Source organism: Rhea americana, unplaced genomic scaffold (genome assembly GCF_003343005.1).
Source record: "Rhea americana isolate MKP2758 unplaced genomic scaffold, rheAme1 scaffold_25, whole genome shotgun sequence".
In the NCBI taxonomy this organism is placed as follows: domain Eukaryota; kingdom Metazoa; phylum Chordata; class Aves; order Rheiformes; family Rheidae; genus Rhea; species Rhea americana.
In genome coordinates, this window is record NW_028186368.1 from 6,853,162 (window position 1) to 6,870,469 (window position 17,308).

The window sequence follows — 17,308 nt, forward strand, 5'->3', positions numbered from 1 at the left end:
AAAAAAGAAAAAAAAAAGGAAGTTACTGAATCTGCATCACTGTAGATGTGTGCGAATTGATTAGATGCCTGTATTTGTACATTGTATATGCTTTAGGAATAATTAAATCGGTTCTGCCATGACACAGGGAGCTGAATCTAGTAACATACCTATACTTGCCATGTGGCACACCTGAACTGGGAGCTGGTTCAGAGAGAGTGTTGAATACTAACTAAAAGAAAAAATGGAAATAGTTTGAGGAAATATAAATGTTTTTTTCCTGTTTCCTTCACTTAATTGGAATGAATATGTATTTTAAGCTAAAAGAGGTTGCTATGGATACAATGGAGGCATTGACTATTGTATGGTGAAATCACTAAAAATGATGTTTAAGATAAACATGAACTTTACACAATATTTAAACCTAATGGACAAGATGTGTACAAGTTGAAAATGTAATATTTATCCAATCATTCCTATTTTATCAAATCTGGTCTTAAAGCAATTGGTTGTTCTTGTGTAGTGTTACATTTTTAGTACATCTGGAGATAAAAGCTATTGTTGGTGATTGCTTAAACTCTCTTTGTTCAATCATCTGAACGGTGTAAATCAAAGCATTTTGTCAGACTGTGAGAAGTTTCGCCTCGATAATGCTTCCCACACACGCAGGTCACCAAATAAATTATGTTCACGGTTTTACAGAATAGCTGGTTCTGGAAGTTAAATGAGTGCCCAGTGGTAGAACTCGTAAAACATTTTCCTGTTAACGCAGCCAGGCAGAATTGACATTGTTGATAGTAGCTTTGATCTAATAAACTATCAGTTCTAACAGTGATGTTTTTACTGTGTTTCTGAGGGGATGATGATAAAAGTTTAGCAAGCCTACAGTTCTTCCTGAATGACAGAAAATTAGCTCTACTGTCTTTATTACCAGATGTTGGGAACAGTGTTAGTAGGGATGTTTTGTTCCCAAAGTAATCTCCTTCACTAGAAAGATGCATTACATGATCAGCATCCTGTAAAATAACAGATATTCTGTAAAGAAGAAAATTGATTTTCAGGAAAGAAGTGTGATATTTTGTTAGAGAATTTGGAAACAAGTTACTTCATTATCTTGACTACAAGCTGCCTGCCTTCCAAAATTTATTTTATCTCTTGGTATAAGAAAATGTTTTGCTCTCTACTACTCAATACTACAGTGTTTGACTCCCAGCAAGTTGCTAGAAAGCATACATATGCATATAGCATTGGGTTTTTTGCATAGACAACTAGAGAGGAGCAAAAGAGTTTCATTTGAAACAGCCTTTTAAAAACTTCACATTTGAACTGCAGTTCTGTATGTCACACTCTTGTTTTAAATTAAGAGAAATAATAAAATGCACAAAAAAAGGTATTTTCTAAGGCTTACTGCCTTTAAAAAAAGTCATTATAATAATGAAGTGCTACATATACATAATAATAAGAAGGGAGGTTACTGGAAATTATATTCAGAGTGCCTGAAAGGTAATTTTGGGTAGTAGGAAGGGTTTTTTTCTTTCTGATTTTCGGTTTTGGGGGTTTTTGTTTTGATACTGTTCCTTTATCTCAAGACTTCATATAGTTATCCTTACAGTCCATTTTGCAGCTCCTGATCAGATCAGAAAATTTAAACTACGATAACACTAATCAACATTTGAATTTCTTCAGCCAGGACTGGTGTTTGAGAAATTTCTCTGTCTTCTTAGTACTTAACTCTGGATCAGAACATAATGAGAGAAACTGGATGTCTAAAGCTGTGGCAGATAGAGGAAAACACTTGAAAGAGATGGCAGAATTGACCTGTGTGAATTTGTTCCAAGCAATTTGCCAAGCTTTTGATATTCATAGCTTGGCTAAAAACAGTTTTAACAGTCTTTACAGGGCCAGAAATTTACGATCACATTTTTCAAATTGTAAGTTTTTCCAAAATATTCTGTATATTTTTGAAGTATTTGAATGAAACACCATGAAATTATAAAGCGATCCCTTTTAGTACAGTTCATAAAAGTATACCAGAAAGTGACTGTCTAATTCCCAGTATCTGTAACAGGGAGTCCCTCAAACTGCTGGGCTCTGAATTCTAAACTGTTTAAGATCAACCTGTTAACTCTGAGTTTTTTAGGTATTTCTAATGTGTAGAAAAATTACTTTTAGGTGTTAACAGTATCCAACAAAAGATATGAACTTGTCCCATCATTACAATTCTATGTCAGCTGAGGTTATCTTGATCCCAGAGTCCCAGGAAGGAGCTGAAGGTGGCAGAGTGCTTTTTGAAAAATGATTGCACTTAAAAAAATTGATTTTACAACTGGCCCGTCAGGACCAGTTGACTGGCATTCTAATAACACTGTATAGTTACCATTTTGCATAAATTATTTTTTCTTTTTTCCTGAACAGAAAACAATAAAGAATAAGAAAATAAGAGATTTTTTTAAAAATTCAGGATGTTTCTATATCGGACTCTGGTCCATTGGATAGCTACAGATTGCTGCACTTTGTTGCCCTCCTAGTGATCCAGAGAAATGCATTTCGAATAAATTTGGGGCATTTTGGGTTCCCAGTGCAAGAAAAATATTGACGTACTGGATTAAGTCTAGCAGAGGATCACCAAGATGAGGAGCTGGAGCATGTGCCTTGTGAGGAGAGGCTGAGAGAAATGAGTTTCTTTCGCCTTAAGGAAAGATGGTTTGGAGTGGGGAAGAGACATTTATTTGTTATCTACAGCTGCCTAAATGGAGGTTGTAGATCAGATGAAGCCAGACTCTTCTTAGAGGTTTATGGTGGTAAGATGAGAGGCAGTGGAGTGAAATTGTGATGAAGAAAATTCTAATTAGTTAAGATTTTTCACAGTGAGGGGAGTCAAACATTGGAACAAGTTTCTTAATGAGGTTGTAAAATTTCCCTCCTTGGAGATATTCAGAGCTTGACTGGGCAAGTCCCTGAGCGCCCTGATCTCATGGGCTCTGCTTTGAACAGGAATTGGACCGGGTGACCTCCAGAGGTCCCTTCCAGCTTAAATTACTCTATGGTTCTGGCTCTTCATAAAAAAGAACAGTATTTAACAGAAGAGATGATTTCTAGAACATGAAGAAAAGTACATATTTGAAGTGTACAGTTAATCTCTGTAGTAGTAACCTGACGGAAATCAGAAGCGCTCTTTTTTTTCACTTGAATGTTTCAATGTTTCTGCTTTTTTTTTTTCTCTCTTTTAGTTTGCCAAGTATACAGGCATTTTGATACTGATGTGAATATAATTTGTGTTAAATCTGATTCATTTTATAGTGACATGAAAGATGTCCATATACTTTCATCAAGGGTTTCTGAGTATGAAAGAACATAGTTTTTGTGTTCAACAGTATTGAACACAATACTGTGATATTTTTGTTGTTTTTTTAATATGCGGCATTTTTTTGAAGAATTTTGAAAGCAAGTCTCACTGAAAAGGCCTCAACTGCATTGAATGAATCTTTCTTTTGAATATTTTGAAGAAAAGTGGTATTTAGCCTTGCTTAGGACCATTTTCTCCCTGTCGCTTTCTTTGACCCTTGAGTCTTCAGTTGAATTTACATCCTGTTCTCATGGTAAGAAGGAAGAGCTATCATGGAAGGCTGTTAAAAACAGTCTTGAGTACAGGTAATAATTGCTGTTCTCAGCTAATACTATCTGTTTCCTATGTGACAGATATTAGTCCTTATATTCCTTGTAGGCTATAAACTTGAAAAAAAAGATCATCTAAAGTGATCTAGGCTTCCGGTTCTTTCAAACATAAGATACTTTAGAAACCAAATTTAACCTCATACTTAAAAAAATAATAATTGAAATTGTATCCTTATAATTTCAACTTAACAGAAATGCTATTACAAATTCTCTTTAGTTTTCTAGCAAATCTTTTAAATAAAAGCTGGCCCTTGTTTTATTAAAAAAAAAAATAAAATCTCTCTCACACACATAGAGAGAGGAAGGAAGGAAGAGGAAGGAAGGAAGGAACCTTTCAGGCTCAGGGCTGACCACAGAACTCGAAGGAGGCCCAGCAGAGCTATTCGTGATGTGACAGGAAGTGTCGATCATATGGCATTTGGCATCAAAATATTACATAATTTTAGCTCTTCTGGGAACTGTGAGATATTTTGGGGAAGTAGGGAGCAACTTTGTGCCTGTATGTTCGGTTTATAATTACAGTACATTAAAGGTAACGGGATAGCTGTGATTGTAGTACAGGGGAGAGGTTAATGAGGCTGAATACCAGTGAAGGCACTGAAGGAAAAATTGCATTGAGCTCAAATTAGCTACCTGATTTTCCCAAGACTGTTCCACAGGCTGAAATGTGAACTGGTTACACTGAATTCACATACAGGTTGTGTAGTTTTCACTACTTTTTCAATCTAATCTTAGTTAAATGTGGTTAGGAAAAATGAGAGCTGTCTGGGACAAATTTGCTAGCGTAGCTGAAGAGGATGTAGTATTCCCTCTCAGGGACCTCAGCAAAACAGTCTAGAGCTTTGTTGCTACTTATTTAAATTATGGTCATAACAACCTGTCTTTTCTGTGATAATAGTTACACCCTTTGAGAACAGCTAAGGAGAAAGTGCTAACTAATATTCTGCAGCTCTGGTTGTTTGGCTTTTCTGTTACATTTTAGGGTTGCATATCTGTTCTTGTTAGTATCTTTACTTTGTCTGAACGTAATAAAGATGTTGGGGATTTCTTATTCTCCCTGTATGTTTTCAAAGTATTACTGAGCACACACAACATGCTGTCACGGTTAACGCAGGGTTCTCTATTACTGTGCTTAGCTATGGAGAGGATTATATTAAACTCAGTAACCTTGCTGAAGCCCCTTTGTACATTGCTGCTATATTGATAATCTTCACATGATTCAACTGCATTTGAAAACCTTTTATTCACAGAATTAACGCTTTCCATTCCAGTGAAGATGGGAATCTTGCGTATCAGCAGATAAGCTCTTTAATATGCAGATGAATAACTTTTGCTGTGGTCCTGCAGATGCTGCCTTGACACTATCTCAGCTGGACATACAGAAGGCTCAGCAAACCTTAGCTGTTCAAAAAAATCAGTAAAACAAATCATTTATGATGTCCTAAAATGAATTAATGAATAACAATGGGACCGTTATGCTGTCTGATTCCTAACAAAATAGTCACTATTTTAGGAAAACTGTAAGTGAATTTCTTTTTTAAAAGAACTTTCAAATAAGTAATTAAGAAAAAAATTTCCTAGTATTCTGCATCAAAAAATGAAGAAGCGTATTACCTGTGTACTGGTAGATTGAAGGAGCAATACAAGAAGTATTGAGATTTTGTATCTGTGATGAATACAGACCCATTAATGAACAGCTTTCCTGTGAAGTCTGAATTTAAATACCTAGAAAACAATTAGAACTTTTTAATGTAGCTCCAGTTTTGCACATTATAAAATCACATCTTTGGAGACATTTACTTTGCCTCTCTTTAAAGCAAGAGGAGTCCAGTCAGTGGACAGAATTTTCGAGGTTGATTTCTTTTCCTTTTTTCCATAATTTTGTTCTGTGCTAGATTATTTTGTTTTATTCTGTATCACTACCAGTTTCTTGCTGTCTCTTGTAATTTAATGAGAGGAGTTTCAGGTAGACTGCTGGCCCGTTTCTTAATACATTTGTTAACGACTTGCATCAACCAACAGATAGAAGACTTCTGCAAGTGTTCGTGTGACAGCTTTCACTTGCATGATTATGGCGTCTATTTTGCCTTGATCATTGCAAGTCTCACTGCAAGCACAGCCATCTGGAAGAGTCACAAGGACAGGACAGGTTGTTCATGTCACCTTTCAGGTTTCTCTTGCCCCATACAGTGCATCGGGGAAAGGTCAGTGAAGGAAGACTGATGAAAAAAGCAGAGTAATAGAAGTAGGAGAGTGGATTGTGTTTGGAGGTCACTCTGTTTCATGGTTTTGTCTTTCTAAGTTAACCTTGCAGCATTTTCTGTGTGTCCACTTTCCTATCTGAAAGATTTCCGTTTTTTTTTTTTTTTTTTTTTTTTTTTTTTTTTTTTTTTNCAAATTTTAAAATAGGCTCTTATATCCTCTTGTCTCTGCCAAGTTTGTTAGTGGTATCCTGGGAACTTTTGCTGCTCCCCAGTAAAGGACAGGAATGCTCAGGCTTATGCTGCTCTGGCATGGCTTCTGACTTCCAGTAGGAAAAAATAATAAAGGAAACTATGTGAATTGCATCACAGATATTGAGTCACCTTTGTATCCCCTGTGTACTACCTTCTTATAAAATTATAGAAAGATAACTCCTAAAGAATGAAAATACTTCATTTCAAGTGATACAGCATCATAATACTTGTACAAGAGTCAGAATATGTATGATTTGGAACTATGTCCTCCTGCTGATGAGAAGTGCTAAGAAGGATCGTTTTGCTCAGCCTTTTGCATCCAGAATGCTCAAAATGCACTTCCTCACTCTTTTCTAGCCTTTGCTACGTCCAGAAATACAACAGCTTTACAAACTGACACCTCTTCTTTTGCATGCTTGATTCAAATACTTTGAAATGAATTAGGTCATGGTTGCCTTTACAAATTCTGTGAATCCCTGATCAGGAGTAGATCAAGCAATGAGAGATAAGCTTGCTATTCTATAGTCTGAGCTTTTGTGGATGCATAGGTCATCATGCTCAGTTGGTTAGAGCGTGGTGCTGCTAATGCCAAGGTCGCAAGTTCAATCCCTGTATGCACTATGCTGAGAGTTGGACTAGATGATCTCCGGAGGTCCCTTCCGTCCTTACCATTCTCTGAATCTATGAATCATCTTGAATCCTGAAAATCACTAGATAGCTAACCAAGAATTATTGAAGAATAATACTGAATTATTGTTATTTCAATTAAGACATTTGTAGCAACCAGGAAGCAAGCTTACTGAGATTTTATAAGATTTGATTACGTTCTTTCATTCCTATGGATATCTCTCAATTAATTATATTATTGAACTATTATTTCATAACTCCACGTATCATAACTTATTGTTTCCATTCTGCCATATAAAAGAAACTCATTTTAAAACCTGAGACTTTTACTTCATCTTTCGTTATGCTACAGCCTTTTTGAAGTGTTACAATCAAATCTAAAGAGTTTAGCAAAGAACAGAGCTCTGCCAGATTCCTCTTTATTACTTTGAGGCAAAGAAGAGCCAAATTTCTTGAGTCACTTCTCTAATGAAGTAGATGCCAAATGATGTGTTATGGCATCTGTTGTCAAAAATAATTTATGAGCATTGACTTGTAATTTGAATAGAGGATGTTTCCCATTTTTGCTTACTACTGGGCCAGCAGCAATGGTTGGTGGATTTTTTTTTCCCTTTTTTTTTAATAACATTGAATTTGGGAAGCTTTGTAGAGTGGTGCTTTAGATTGATCTGCTTCTTATTTTATGTCAAAGTCATAATCAGATGCTTTTATTTGTGCAACTGTTTGACTGACTTTTAGAGGCCGTATAGAAGAAACAAAAAACTCAGAAATAATCACAAAGTATAATAAAGATTATTAAGAAGTCATAAGAGCTTTAGCTGTAGATAGTATAGTTATTAAATGTATCTTTAATTACTGACTATTGTTTTTGTATTTATAGGTGCCCAGTTCAGGCAAGTGAGAAAATATTGCTGCTGATGTACTTGTGTTATAACATTTAGAAAGACCTGTCCTGTTTTCTTGACTTTTTTGTATGTTTTAGTAAAGATTCTCTCTCTCCCCCTCCCATACGTACGCATACACGCAAATAGTATCTGAGAAAACTTGTCTTCAGTCTTGAAATCAATTCAAGGAAAACAGTAGTTATTTACAGTGGGTAACTCCTTTTAAAATATTTGCATCTTCAAAGAAGTTTGTATAGTTTGCTGAATATGTTTAGTAACTGAGCAGGCCATTTAGTGTAAGGTATTTTCTGTTGGTATTATTTAACTTGGAAAGGTGACCCTGAGCTAAATTGAAATGTGCGATTTGAATACCCATGGGCTACCCTTCATTGGTTTGATTGGGGGAGATTATCTGGATTTTTAATATACTTTAATTACTATCCTTATATAAATCGTTACATTAGAAGCTTCTTAACTCTTGGGTCTGTTCTGTCAATGATCCAGTAACAATAGGAATATACTAGGCTCTTCCACTGAGATTTGAAGATTTATGCCATCAAAGAAAGAACTGAAATGGTTCCATTTAAACCTACTGTATGTTTAGTAACAGTGTAGTTGCTTCTACTCAGGCAGCAATTGATGTGTGGTAAATTGAAAGAATCTGTAGCTTTTTTTATTAATTGGCATTTTTTAATGAAGCAATCATAATGCAAAATATATTTTAGGATGCTTAGGGGCATTGGTTTCCTGATACGCACATGAAAAAACAGAGAACAATTTGATTAGTTTTGTGGGGGCAATATCATTCAGCAATGATTAGCTAAGGCTTTACAGAGAAGCTGTCCTAATTGAATACTCTCCTAATGTCTGTATGCATCTCTTATAGCCTATGTTAGATGCTCTCCTTTTAAAATATATTTATTTATTTAAATCCTTTAAATTGGGTGTGAAGGGTGTCAATCACAGTGGGTTTTTTTAACTTTTATTTTAACTTTTTTTTTTTTTTAACTCGCAAGTGCTATGCTGTCTGCCTGCCTGCCAGCTCCATGCAGATGATCTGGTAGGATATTAGAATTTCGAAGACTCTTACTCTCAAGTAGCATAGGAGTCTTCAAAGTTGCTGTAGTCTGATTGCATAGATCCAGCTGAGCAGCAACCGTTCGACATGTACAGCATGCTTGTCTTTTAAATCAAATCAATTTGCATATTTTGATAGCTTCCCTTCAGAAGACAAAATATAGCTCTAATAAAGAAATTAGGTGCCTACAGTTAGTTGCTTCAATGCCTACATTTTAGGTATATGGCCTACAGAGTGGAAGTCAAAACCTAGAGTAAAGCAATTTTACTCCCTTTGAGCATATGAAGAGAAGTAGGTATTTCAGAAGAGAGACCCACCAGAAATCTTGCACACTGGTGGGAATTTGTCTGCTTCTAGCCTAAAGAAAAGGCAAAATGCAGGAATGAATCTGATCTGTTTCTGGTGGGACCTGAGGTGTCTGAATCTGTGTTATGAAGAGCACAGTTCTGTCTGCTTGAAACCACTGGAGAGTCTTGACATAATATTAAGAGGGGAGGGTATCATGGTTTCCAGTCCTTGTTCTAGGATTTTGGGGTTTTTATCCCTAGTGACTTATTTAACGTAGAACTCACAATCCAAGGAGCAGAGTCTGATCCCAAAACCAGACTGCCAAAACTGGACCCACATGCCCTGTGCCCTGCATCTTTGAGTAACTGATGTTATATGAAAATGTATATTCAAGTTCTAAAATGACAGTAACTATTGCTGCACTCTGTGCAGCTTGCTTTTGTTGGTGTGGGTTAGTAATGACGAGATTTCTGGGCCCCAGTAGATAGAAATAGTTAGCTCAAGGCATTTGTGGACATGCAGATGAATTGCAGGCACCTAAGGAACATCCTGGTCAAAACAGGATAATATGACCACAAGGAGAGCAGTTTGGGAATTCTGACTTGGGAATCTGAGATCTGTTTGTGCCCTGTTTTTTTTAACCACTACATCCTTTTTTTCTTCCTTTCCTCTCTTTGGATCTCACCCAACATTTGAGACATGTCACTGCCTATGTTTCACATTGTTGTGCCTGCTGAAGACATGTTGTAACATTGTGGCATGTGTGATTATGTGCTATATAATCTGAGCTATAAAAAACTTCAGCACAAATGGATGAGTTAAAGAAGCATTTAATAAAAATTGTCCTGAATGTTACGGTTCTGAACAGCATCTTTCTTCCCTCACCTTCCTACTGTACTTCATTACACCAAGCAGTTACATATGCACATACATAACCAGACATACTATTCAGACATCTTTTTGCAGTAAACAGCTAAACATGCAGTTTATTTTGGATTATTGAAGCAGATTAAACTGAAGGAAGAACACTGAAACATGCTGTAATAAATACTGGGCTGATGGAGGCGTATTAATGCTTGATAATATTTTATCATTTTTTCAGTTCTGTTTGCAGTGCAGTCTGCAGTGCAGCACTGTGATGATGATGCTATCATTATGGCTCAGACAACACTGACACTTTCATTATAAACCCACTTTTTTCAAATGTTTCTGTTAAAGGATGGAGAAATTTGTTTTTGACCTAAAGTTTCTCATGTTGCTTATCCCTCTGAAATCTATTTTTTATTTCCCCAGAGGTTGCATTAAAATTCTGTACTCTTTGTTTTTGAGTTATCAGAGAGTGAAAGGCTGTTGCTCAAATATTAAGAAACTTCACAGACACTTTGTATATATGTTGTGGATACAGAAACAACTTAAATTGAGAGATTCTGATTTGATGTGGAATTATTTCTTCCACTGGGTTGCTACTGCAGTCACACTAGTCTCAGTATATTGGGTGCTATTTAAAGACATATAAAAAAGAATCTATGCCCTGCAGAGCTCAAAGTCAGATTGAAAGAGAACTTAGATATTTGATCAGTTAGGTAGAATTTAGTCAGCTTTCTTCATGCGTGTTTCACAGAAACGCTGCCTAAATCTTTAAGTGTTGACAGCTTGCAGGKGCTTCCGTTCTAACCACTAAGTTCCCATGGTACTAGTAATGGGTGTGCCCAGGGACGCTGCTGTTTCCGCAGACCTTAGCTGTTCAGCGTCCAGCTTTGGGCATAATAAATGCTTATAAAAAAAATTACGAAGTAGAAGTTGAATAGTGAATTTGTTAATATAGGAGTTAGTATCCGTATGGATCAATGAAATAAATGTTATAGTTGGCGTTTTCTGTGACTATCATGTAACTAAATGACATAATAGTCAATGAGATGAATGCCTATACTGAATTATTTTCAAAGGCATATGGAGATCATCTCTTCCAACTTCCTTCTGGGTAGAACTTATTACTGGGAACTTTTATGGCTTTTTGGAAAGCTTGCTTACAAATCTAGTTGTTGTAAAAAGCAACAATTGAGGGGAAATGAAGAAATGAGTAGAGGTATTAAAGAATGATGTTTTATGACTTTTGAAGAAAGTAAAACTGAGTGAATAATTTTAAAATTCGTCTTAAAAATTCTGTTTGGTCATTGAAGCTGAATGAACTGCTCTGTCTTTTTCTAGCAGAGACCTCAGAGCTTTGTTCCTGTAGTAATAGCACAGATTTTGAGTTTATCACTATAGTGTGATTTATACAAACACAGAAAGTGTGGCTGCATGGATTTCTACAGGAAAGACCAATATTTTGCTGCATAATAGTGCTATATAATCTGTTTATATTGGCATATGTGAAGGAAAGGGAAGCAAAAATACCTTTCCTTAGGGAATGGAGTACTGCTATCATTGGTGTTTTATTTTGATTTTATTTTCATGCTATCTTTATTGTATATCTTGTTGCTAGTCTCTTCAGCAGAAACAAATATGCTTTTCATTGTGTTAATGATTTTTGATTTTTGGGAGACATTAGATTGATAACTTCTTATTGCTGCCCGCGTTTCCCAGTTGTTGACATCACCTTAGTGTCTGGGCTTTGCCAAAGGAATGTAAATTTTATTTCTTTTTCGCTGAAATCACTTCCATATCTTTTCAATCCTTTGTGCTGAAAGCTTCATAATTATCACAAAGCTGATAAAGCCTTAGCCTACCCTGGCCACTTCTGTTGCCTCTGATGCCACTTTGGCAACCTTAAAATAGGACCAAGACAAAATGCATTTGCTGCCAAAATATCAAAGCAAAAAAACTGCATTTAAAGTCTTATGGTGAGGCAGCAAGAGGGAGTAGGTTTGGAAGGGAAGTGTCAGAGCTGTGTTATTCAGGTCCATTGATGTGCAGAGGGCACAAAACTCCTATTATTATCCATCTTTGAATCCTAGTGTGATGATGCTTTGTTTTATTTACTGCTGACTCTTTCTTGAAAGAACTGATGTTATAACTTAAAATTCTAAGCATCAAAGCCATTTATCACTTTAGAAATAACTCATATGTCTCTACCCAATCCCCTTAGTTTTACCAAGGGTATTGGTTTTGTTGATTGTTTTTCTCATCTGTTTGTTTCAACATCAGAAGGTCATTTAGCGTTTTTAAAAAGACTTCCCTGAGTTTAATCTTGGCTGTTCTGTGTATTCGGGTTCTGCAGGTACCACCTGGTCTGCACTGGGAGCACAGGTGCTGGGAGCACTACCTGTGAAGAGAGCAGTGTCTATACTTATGGTCTGCCAGCCACTGTGAATGGTGGCCTGTGTCTCTGCGAGTTCCCCCTGTGGCATTGGTAGGAAGAGGAGATAGGCATCCTATCCCATTGCAGTGTGCTAAGTCCTTGGAGATCAAACTAAAAGACACTGTATTTCTAGGAGCAGCCCAGCATGGATTATGAACTAGTAGTGATTTCAGTTTCTATTGCATAGGCAGACTTCCGCATTTTATGTGTGTTTTACTTTCTGGTTTGACCTAAAGTTTCACTCTGTTTTGGTAATCCAGACTTGAGGTAGCAAAGGCATGGTTTATGATTACAATACCTGCATCCAAAGAAATGGTTTTGGTTCCTTACCAGGTGTAGGACATGGAAAATAATCCTGCATCCTACTGCTATATTTGTACATCCAGCAAAATCCTCATTCAGGGTGCACAAACATTCTTATCTTTTATAAACCCAGGGTTTATTTGATCTGATAGCAAAATGAAAAACACCTGTTTTTACAGAAATAGAAAATCCAGGATTTAAAACAAGTAAAAACCCACCAAGTTATTACCATTGTAATGAGGCAACTGGTGGTTCCATAAGTTTTAAGACAATGAAAAATCAGGTATATGTAGTTTCAGAAATGGACAAGATATGTTTGTCTAATATTAGAAAAATATAGAAGCCTGAATAAAAATACTTGTGTTTATCAACACATTTATGGAATTAAACAAATGTACTTATTGGTGGAAGTGGCTAGCACATAAGCTGCAGAAAATATTGATGCCCCATTGATTTTAAGCATTTACCTCATTGCAAGCATTTGTGTAGGTTACTATGAATAAACATAAATACTGATTTGTACATGTTGCCCTTCCACTGACACAGAGATATATTACTTTACTTTGGTAGTCTGTACACCTTTCTACTTTGCATAGATGGCTAAAGGAGATGCAAGCCATCCTTCTTTGGGAGAGGCAATTTAGAGGAGAGAAAAAGGTCTTTGTGCAATTTTACAGTTTAGTCTGGATGTAAATAGGGCAGAATTTGGTCCTAAAACTGCAGAGTTTTATTCTCTGCAGGTATTGATATATGATATGAGATAGTATATTATATTATATGCTTCTCTTTTTAACAAAATAAAACAGAAAAGCTCTATGTTTTTATGGTTAAACTTTGTGTTGTAGTGGGCAAAAATATGTTTTTATCTTGCTGCTTTAGCCCTTCTTTTACCTTTTCATTGTTGGCTCTCTTGACCTTGTTTTTTCTTCACCCTTTTGTTTTTCCTTTTTTTTTTTTTTTAATAAGAGAAATTAGCAGAAGAAGTCAAGTAGTATTTCTCTGGGAATGTTACTTGTTTTTTCAATTCATGTTGACTTGGAAAACATGCCTTGTAAATGGGAATACCAACTGACATCCTAAATATAATCCTCAGTTTCCAAGCACTGATACTTTTATCAGCATCCTTACAGGGTAAGCTGTCTTACTATCCAAATATCATGGCTGGGAAACTGAGGCTAACAAAGGCTGTAGGTTTTATGTGAAACCACAGAGGGAATAAATGTTGGGTTAGGGGATGRGTTAAGAATTCCTAGCTTTTGTTGCTATGTTTGGACTAGAGCTGTCTCTCAAAGRAATATTTGATTCCTCCTAATACTACATACCCTTCTATGTCTCTTAAATATAGCCATTCAAAAAGTAGCTGATACTCAATTCTCTGTGTCTGTCCTATTGAAACTAATGGATGCCTGCAGGCAGGCATAAGGTATCGTTACCTTTGACAGCCAGTATGTTTTATGTTTTAAATTATGTGTTAGGCAGAATTTTTGGATACTAATCTGATATAATGAGATGCGCTTCTAATATCAACCCTAGTAAGTGAAGGCCTTGCAGCCAGCCTACTCTTTATTTAAAATTATTCCATTTCAGATGTCCTAATGAGTGCTGTGAGTTTTATAATTCTTTTTAATTCTCCCACATTCCCAGAAGGGAGCTGGAGTTTTTTTTTCTGTTTTTGTTTTGTTTTATTTCAAATTAGGATGAGCACAGAATAAATATCTAGGAGAAAAGACAGTTTTGTGAAATGCTTACTATTGTGACAATGGCAATTTAAAAAAAATGTTATAGTCTACAAATGTTAGTGTTGAGGAAAGTCTGGATGCCTTGGCTGTTTGCCATTATCTTATAAGTATCTCGTCTCTGACTTTACAGTGCTGTTTATAGAATTTAATAAAGCAAATGTAATAATGCTGCCTGTGCTTTAATGCACAATCTCAATTGAGTTGACCAGAAGATAAATAGGAACAGGAATGATAGTGCGTTCCTACAGATTGTTTTTAATAAGCATGTTATTTAGTTGATCAGTCCATTGCAGTAATGCCTCCTATGCTGCTCTACCAGACAAATTTATTAATGCTCCCCCCCAAGACCCCATTTCTCTGAGAACATTGATTCCCTGCAGACATATCTCTATTAAACCTCTAGAAAGTCACAACTTCCAAATTAGATTAAGTAACAGGAATGGTAGTAGGAGAATCAAAGAAAATTGAGTGCGTTATTGAATTCATGCCACATTGTCTCAGGAAGAGATGGGAGTTATGTGTAGTGGTAACTTTTGTCCTTACTGTACTAACAAAGCTATGGGCATTGCTGTCAAACCTAATAGCCTGCAGCACATCAGGGTAGCATGAATCTTTTCTCTTATCAAAACTTGTATCAAGTGAGATTTTACAAATTAGAAATAGGTTTTAAAAGGAAGGCATAAAATTGAGCAAAATTATTTGCCATTATTTACTGTACACAACCCTATCCTGAAAGCCTTATTGACAAAAATTTGAAAAAGCATCTGGGTTTGGATTGTACGCAAACCTGCTTGTCATGCTGGCAGTTGCAAAAGGCAAGTGTTCATTTTAAACTGCCTATTTCTCATTTTGATCTGACATATTAAAAAGCATATAATTAATGGTTGACATTAGTAATTAACATTAACTTTATGGTGCTTAATATGCCATCATTCATCCATCAAATAACTAGTATGCATAATGTCTTTGCATAAAGGTTTTAATTACGCAAAATGATCCTTCAGTTCTCCGACTCTACAGTTTAAAGTCGTTGTAAATGCATTTGTAAAAGATCTGAGTTTTTCATTTATTGAATGTAAACATTTTTTTGTTGTTTCTCCCTAGGAGTGTGCACAAACGTGTAAGCCAGGGGCTTCAGCTAGGGAATGCAGGCGCAAATGCACAGCTTCCATTAGTGGCTAAAGAGCACCACCTTGCTGTCGCCAGTGCTCTCTGGAGAAATTTCTTTCCCTATTTGAAGAGTCAGAGAATGGCACAGATGCTGCCTTCCCCACAGCTTGCTGACACAGCTGCAGGTTAGCATTGACCCTCCATGCAACTGCTGGATTTTTCGACGTTTTCTGGGCCACAATATTTCAAGGATTTTATAGTTTGGTATATTTCTACTTACATAGTAACTTAAACGTATATAAATGCAAAAGTTAGATCTCTGCTAAATATTTTGATAAGATGCACATCTAATTTTTTTCTTTCCTATTCACAGATTATAGTCACAAATGCAAATGTAATCTGAAATAAATGACAATAACTTATTTTACTATAGTAAAATATACTAGATACTAGAATTTGTATCTTCTTGTAACCGTTTGCTATAATTTTGTGTTGACCCATTTTTTCATTATTCAGTGGAATTTTTTACTTTTGTAAAATATTTTTATCTGAAGATAGTTTTTAAGAAGCTGATTTTATGACTGTTGGAATTTGCTGAACCTCTGTACTCATGCTCATAAAACTATTTCAAAATTCATTTTAATTTGTCATTTTGCTTTGCACTGAAGGGTCTTAATCTTGAAATACAATATTGCATATGTATGTGTTGCAAAGAATACTACTCCATCTCCAGCAAGAGAGTCTGCATGTCAATGAACAGAATGAAAACCAAGTCAGATCTTTAACGTCAGTAGTTAGTRTTGTAGTCTTCTCAGTATTATTTTTTGCTGAAATCTTATTATACTACTACGTATTTTAGTTTGACCAGACTAATCTGTAGTTGCAATAAAGTCTTGTATTACCTAAAATTTAGAGAAGTGAAATATAAAGTAGTACTTTTTTTCCCATTGTGATTTGAATTAAATAAAGATRTATGCTCAGAAATACTGAGATAGTAATAGAAATGCTAAAAGACTATTCAGTTGAAGTAGGCCTGCAGTAGTTGGTAGGTAACATTAACTAAGGAGRCAGTATGCAAAGGTAGTGCGGAAGCATTTATGCAAAACAGTAATACAAATCAAAAGGAAGGGGTTGTTAACATTACAGCTATCATTCATTTCCTGCGGTGCTGTGTCTTTTCCTATTTATTTCGTATTAACACGGCAAAACAAGAAAACCAATCTATTTCAGACTCTGCTTAGGACTAGCAGAGTGCAGTTGTGACCTGCACTTTAGGGATGTGGTAGGCAGTACTACAGAGGAAGAGAAACCTTTCTCACGTGTGTGAACTTCTTGCCTTAAAAGTTGCAGCCCCTACCAGAGAGCAGCTGTTACAGCTCTGCTGCTCCCCCTGCCAGATGAAGAGACTGGGACTCAAATTATTGTTTCTGGTTCCCTTTTCTCCTTGACCTGTGCTATGGGTGATGCTGCAGAAACAATGTGATATTCTGGAAGAAGGCTGGCACAAATTGCTTCCTTACCTAAGGCAGACTGGGGACTCTKTATGACCTCCTTTTAATTCGGAGGCACACAAGGTAATGTTAACTCCTTCAGGATTTAAAGTAGTCTGTCCTTACAACATTAATTAAAATACCTTCATTGTTATTGTCTCTGAACACTAGCTTGTTTTGGCTAATTCAAAATCAGCCTCTCAATACAGACAGYTTTATAAATTACTATCTTAATATTATTATATGTAACTTCATCTGGAAAAGTGGGAGTTAGTAAGTCCCTTTATTTCACTTCCTTTCAAAGTCTGTTTCCTTGACTCGTTTGATGCCACTCGTTTCCTATAGCCTAATAACTCTCAGCATTTCAGATTACATTTT

General features: G+C 35.9%; 1 protein-coding gene across 2 annotated transcripts in view; it reads left to right on the forward strand.

Annotated features, from left to right (window-relative positions):
* The window catches only part of MMS22L (MMS22 like, DNA repair protein), a 99,369-nt gene that overhangs the window by 52,294 nt on the left and 29,767 nt on the right, over window positions 1-17,308 (forward strand). For both annotated transcript variants that reach the window (XM_085306949.1, XM_085306950.1), the window contains exon 15: window positions 15,435-15,625. In XM_085306949.1, coding sequence (XP_085163075.1) covers window positions 15,435-15,625 — 191 coding nt within the window. The remainder of the gene's footprint in view (window positions 1-15,434; window positions 15,626-17,308) is intronic.